At 36.9% G+C, this 6,309-nt stretch overlaps 1 protein-coding gene across 1 annotated transcript; it reads left to right on the top strand.

The window, feature by feature from the left end:
* Positions 1-300: 300 nt before the first annotated feature.
* On the top strand, positions 301-5,537 carry LOC106327841 (protein VAC14 homolog). The gene is made up of 20 exons (XM_013766121.1): positions 301-679; positions 774-887; positions 955-1,020; positions 1,253-1,342; positions 1,440-1,559; positions 1,631-1,659; positions 1,757-1,899; positions 2,005-2,099; positions 2,244-2,330; positions 2,453-2,560; positions 2,648-2,739; positions 2,834-2,915; positions 3,002-3,067; positions 3,171-3,286; positions 3,375-3,495; positions 3,690-3,851; positions 3,934-4,062; positions 4,142-4,210; positions 4,311-4,598; positions 4,969-5,537. Exons 1-20 carry the CDS (start codon positions 590-592, stop codon positions 5,104-5,106), a joined length of 2,205 nt encoding a protein of 734 aa, XP_013621575.1. The 5' UTR covers positions 301-589; the 3' UTR covers positions 5,107-5,537.
* The last annotated feature ends 772 nt before the right edge of the window (positions 5,538-6,309 follow it).

The following is a 6,309-nucleotide window of genomic DNA, read 5'->3' as shown; positions in this document are numbered from 1 at the left end:
AAAACACTATTTTTATTTTTACTTTTATTTTAGAGATCTCTATTATAGAGATAAGAGATGAGTAGGAGATAGTCTTGATAACACATCTCTGGCCCTTATTAAAATCAATTTTAACAAGTACCGATAACATCTTTGTTGGCATAGCTTCCACGTTGAAGATTAAATTTGTCATTTACTAATGTGATCACGCACTTTCCATTGGCTCTATGCTAAATTTTTTTAATTTATTTTTATTTTAAAATTTAAATATCACCTGTGTGTTGATATTAAAAATCTATCCACATGGAAGCAAAGTAGAGCACCAAAAAGTTGTTGAAAAGGAGAGGAAATAATAATAACAATAAAAAAATAGTTTAACTTCCGCTGGAAATCGAACTGGAGAAACCGAGCAACTGGTAGCCACAAATCAGTTCCTCTCGATTTTGATCAGATCTGATTGGGATTGTTTTCGTTGAGTCATCCGCTCTGAGAATTTCTGATTGCGAACAGAGAATTCTCCTCCACCGGTCTTGTTTCGAATTAGGTCGTCGGAGTTTTCTGTTTCTCGCTCGCGACGCCGCCGGAGAAGGTTTTAAGAATTTAAACTGACATGTCAGACGCTCTTTCAGCGATTCCGGCCGCTGTTCACCGCAATCTCTCCGATAAACTCTACGAGAAGCGCAAAAACGCCGCCCTTGATGTATTATGCCATCTTTGTTTTTTTTGTTTTTCGAATTTTTGCTTTCTTTAGTCTTAGATGATGATGATGATGATGTGTAACTGTTTAATCGCAGCTTGAGAACGCTGTGAAGGCTTTAATTACTTCGGGTGACCATGACAAGATCTCCAAAGTCATCAACCTGTTGATTAAGGACTTTGCTAAATCCCCTCAAGCCAATCATCGAAAGGTTTGCTATTTGATTAGCATTTGCGTTTATTATTTTATCTGAGGGTTTTCGATTTTTGTTTTCATAGGGTGGACTAATTGGCTTAGCTGCTGTAACTGTTGGTTTGTCTTCAGAAGCTGCTCAATATCTTGAGGTATTTTTTATATTTATATATGTAAATATTCAAACTTGTGCACTTAATGAACGTTGCTTTTTACTATAGTCTAATTAGTGTGTTAATCCATCTATGGTATTAGTGGATTATAGAATGTTTTCTAATTACATTAAGCAAATAGTGCACTATAACACTTTTTAATGAACATTACTCTAATAAAATGGTATTAGTGTCCTTTCTTTTTCTAATTCTTCTTTTTTGACTCTTGTAGCAAATAGTGCCACCTGTGATTCGCGCCTTTTTTGATCAAGATAGCCGAGTTCGCTACTATGCATGCGAAGCTCTCTACAACATTGCAAAGGTAAAAGGCTGTCACTGTATCCATGTCGTTTGTTCTTTGTTTAGCCCTATTGTGTGTTTTTCGCATTGACGGCACTAATCCCCTTGTTTACTTACAGGTTGTGAGAGGGGAGTTCATTTTTTTCTTCAATGATATTTTCGATGCTTTATGCAAACTCTCAGCTGATTCTGATGCCAATGTCCAAAGTGCTGCTCATCTTTTAGACCGCCTTGTTAAGGTATGAATATTTTCTCGTGTGGTGTGTTGATTTTAGTCGTGTGCTGATTAGAGTTGTACCTTGTGGAATAGGATATTGTGACGGAAAGTGATCAGTTCAGGTGTGTTAAGCTAGCTTTTTGTTTCTGTGTTTGAAAATTAACTTTAAAGACTTTGACTCTCCATGTGGTTCCACTTTTTGGCATTTGGATTTTGCAGTATTGAGGAATTCATACCTCTGTTAAAAGAACGCATGAACGTTTTAAACCCTTATGTTCGACAATTTCTGGTAGGATGGATCACTGTTCTCGACAGTGTTCCCGATATTGATATGCTCGGCTTTCTGCCAGACTTTCTTGATGGTAATAGTAGTTTTGTTAACTTCAGCTACATATATATATATATGATCTTATCCTAGTTTAGTTGTTTGTGTGTTCGGCCGAACTAACCTGTCAGTATATTTCCAGGGTTGTTCAATATGTTGAGCGACTCTAGTCATGAAATACGACAGCAGGCTGATTCGGCTCTTTCAGAGTTTCTTCAAGAGATAAAGAATTCGCCTGTAAGATTTCTGTTATCTCCTGATTTAAATTCCCTTTTTTGTCTGCTTTTCTGTAGGTTTCTCATCTCTTGTTAGTTAGTGTGCTTTTTTTTAGAAAAAAATTCATTGCTAACTTTCTGACTGGAGCAGTACTGCTGTTGAAAGTCTGTAGATTATGGTCGCATGGCTGAAATACTGGTGCAGAGGGCTTCTTCCCCTGATGAATTCACTCGGTTAACAGCCATCACGTGGGTAAGAAGAAAAAAAACATGCTTCTACTTGGTCTCTTTTAGTTACATATATGGGTACTACTTTGACTTTCCAGAAGATCAATTTGCTCAGAATAGTTTTTTTCTTAAATGATACTGTTGTAGATAAACGAGTTTGTAAAACTCGGGGGTGACCAGCTCGTGCGTTACTATGCTGATATTCTTGGAGCTATCTTACCTTGCATATCTGACAAAGAAGAAAAAATCAGGGTGGTAAGTTTGGTTCCTACTCCTTAGTGATGGAAACTGTAGGTCTCGTATGCAACGTTTCACTTTCTTTGTGTTTATTTATTGCACAAGGTTGCTCGTGAAACTAATGAAGAACTTCGTTCAATCCATGTTGAACCCTCCGATGGGTTTGATGTTGGTGCAATTCTCTCTGTAGCAAGGAGGTTAGTTTTTTCCTTTTTTTGGGGGTCCTTTTGAATGCTATCGATGATTCAATGTTCGCCTGATTTTGTGATCTGTGATTTTTGCATCGACCAGGCAGCTATCAAGCGATCATGAGGCTACTCGAATTGAAGCATTGAATTGGATATCAACACTTTTAAACAAGCATCGTACTGAGGTGAAGAGACGTTTTTGGGCATCATTTTTTCTCAAATAACCTCTTTTGTTCATCGTTTTATAGTTAAATTGGTAATTTTGAAACAGGTTTTGTGCTTCCTAAATGACATATTTGACACACTACTAAAAGCACTGTCTGATTCTTCTGATGACGTAAGTTTTGTTTCCCTGAGTGTTTGTTTGGTGAATTTTGCGTTATATAGGTTTGGTAATCTTATATGATATTGAACTATCTGGACATAAAAATATATCATAGGTGGTGCTCTTGGTTCTGGAGGTTCATGCTGGTGTAGCAAAAGATCCACAGTACTTTCGCCAGCTCATTGTCTTTCTAGTCCACAATTTTCGAGCTGATAATTCTCTATTGGAAAGGTTAGTTAGTCCCATCTTAGTTATAGGTCTGTCTTTAAGTTTCTGGAAAGAACATGTTATTTAGTTGGTCAAAACATATCTCGTTTAGGCGTGGTGCTCTTATTGTCCGGAGATTGTGTGTACTTTTGGATGCTGAAAGAGTTTATCGAGAGCTCTCAACTATACTCGAGGGAGAGGATAATCTTGATTTTGCTTCAACCATGGTTCAGGTATTTCTCCTTCCCCAAATTTCTTCGGTTAAGGGATGTTTGAAAGTGGAACTATTTAGATGATTGGTTTAGTTTGCATGTTTTATACAGGCTTTAATGTATTTCGAAGCCTTCTCCGTTCATGTTATTACTCACTTTGATTTGTTAATAACAACTATACTGTCATTTTCCTTTTTGTTTGTTTTATGTTTCAGGCGTTGAATTTGATTTTGCTTACATCCCCGGAGTTAGCAAAACTAAGAGATCTATTAAAAGGTTCGCTCGTCAGTCGCGAAGGGAAAGAACTTTTTGTTGCATTGTACGCATCATGGTGCCACTCACCTATGGCGATTATAAGTCTCTGCTTATTAGCTCAGGTAAATACAAAAAAGTATTATTGTATACTTTCTTAAAAATCACCACCAGATATTGAATATCAGAAGATGAAATTATTGACAGGCTTACCAGCACGCGAGTGTTGTGATTCAATCATTGGTAGAAGAAGACATAAACGTCAAGTTTCTCGTACAGCTCGATAAATTGATCCGGCTTCTCGAAACTCCAATCTTTACTTACCTTAGATTGCAGGTTTGCTTGATTCATCTCAACCCAAATAGCTCTCTCTCTCTTTCCAGCTTCTTCTTTTCTCACCTTTCTTCTTTTCCAGCTTCTGGAACCAGGAAGATACACATGGTTGCTGAAAACACTTTACGGTCTTCTAATGTTACTTCCACAGGTAAAAGAAAGAGAAGAATAATAGAACAACACATGTTTGATTTATCGCAAAATTGATGGTTATTTTATAGTGCCTGCTGGGTTTGTTTTCATGTATGCAGCAAAGTGCGGCGTTTAAGATACTTCGGACAAGGCTCAAAACTGTCCCAACATACTCATTCAGTGGCGGAGGCCAAATAAGCAGAGCATCTTCAGGAGTTCCTTTCTCGCAGTATATTCATCACCGCGAGGACGGTGGCGCGGAAGACAATAACATCAACAATTCTCACCAAGGAATCAATTTTGCTGCACGGCTGCAACAGTTTGAGAACGTACAGAATCAGCATCGTCGCCAGACAAGGAATAAAGTGAACGACTCGTATAACACTTCATTTTCTTCTGCATCAAAGGTACACGACGCAACACACTTTTTTTTTTAATCTCAAGGCTTTTATTTGTAACAGAACTATTTCACTGTTTATAGCAGCTCTTATACCACACAAAAGATTATGTTTACTGTTTAGACATATCATTATTTTTTACTTTATGACAAAAACACAAAATAAAAGAAAGTATGTTATTATGTAAGTAGATTGTTTATGATTACTGCTCCTTGGTGATTTTGGTCAATTTGTTTCCTATAAATGTTATGTTCTCTTTCGTTTTCTGCCATTATGTCAGTTTACAAACATTACCAGTTGGAGTAGTCTGTTAATTGTTATTGATTTGAGTCATTTGACATAAGATAGAATCTCAGTGTGCTTTAATTTGATGTGTTAGGAGGTGAGGAGATCTGAAGAACAACAGCAACAACAACAGCATAAACCGCCACCTTCCTCGACATCATTATCAGTTGCAGACAACAATCGACCTCCATCAAGATCCTCAAGGAAAGCCCCGGGTCAATTACAGCTTTAGCCTCCTTGGTATGGTAATGATACATAATAATAATATCCATCCCCGGCATCATTATCAGTAGTGCTCTTTTGGACACCACCGATCCCTTTTGTCTCCTGTAAAATTGTATATCTTTTTATAGTAACTCTTCAAGTTTTGTCGGAACTTGTGGGAAAGCTACGGTCGTGTCCATCCTCTCTATCGTCTCTCTCTCTCGCTGTTTTTATTTTATTTTATGAGAGATTCTTTAGCCTACCTTTTTTTTCTTGAATTTGTTTCATTGTTGTTCTTTCTTTCCTAAGGGAGATTTTTTTTGTGGATGTAAGAAAAAGAAGTCATCATGTGGTTTTACGTTGTTTTTTCTTTAACTGGGAAACCACATGAGGAAAATGGTGTAGAGATTACTTTTTGGATATTTATTTTGAGTGATATGCTCCTTTTGATTTTAAAAAGGGTTTGTCCAGACAAATCTCTTGCTCTTATTACCTCTCTTGTTTTTACAATGATATATAAAACAATAATCTTGTACAAAAGTTGCAATTGTGAACTGTCAGATTCGGGTATTCGATATCTAAAAGACAAACTCTTTCTAGAATCATATACATAGACTAAGGGCTGGAATTACAAAGCGATAGCTTTATAATTTTACCATGTGGTAATATATAATAGCTATCGCTCTATGACTAGTTTCGTTCGAATCGTATACGTAAAATTAAGAGGTACTATTTCAAGTGCCCGTTTTGAGTAGGGCTGGGATTTCGGGTATTCGGATCGGTTTCCGGTAAAAACCATTCGGTTCCGGATAAATCGGTTATTTAGAAATCGTATTCAATGAGTACTTGGTTGTCTTGCGGTTCGGATTCTATTCGGTTTTATCCGGTTCCGGGTCGGTTCGGGTATACAATTTAAAACTAGAAATAATATTTTTTATCTATTTTTTTTTTAAAAAAGAAAAATAAATTGAAATCAAATATATACTAGTAATATATGGGTAATTACAAAAAAAGTTGACGTATCCCAGTGGTATTGCAAGTGTTGTGTCCCTTTCCAACCCGGGTAAGATGCCTACATGATGCAATTCTGTCTGTTTTACATAGAATCCGGTTTAAAACGGGTACCCGTTCGGTTCCAGGTCAAAACCGAACTGATCCGATATCCGTGGTTATTTATATAATTATTCATCTGGCAAATTGATGAGTAACGAAACCATACCGAACCGATCCA

The sequence above is a fragment of the Brassica oleracea genome, chromosome C2 (assembly GCF_000695525.1).
Source record: "Brassica oleracea var. oleracea cultivar TO1000 chromosome C2, BOL, whole genome shotgun sequence".
NCBI lineage: Eukaryota > Viridiplantae > Streptophyta > Magnoliopsida > Brassicales > Brassicaceae > Brassica > Brassica oleracea.
The sequence above is the reverse complement of the archived record's forward strand: the minus strand, read 5'-3'. Positions and strand labels throughout refer to the sequence as shown.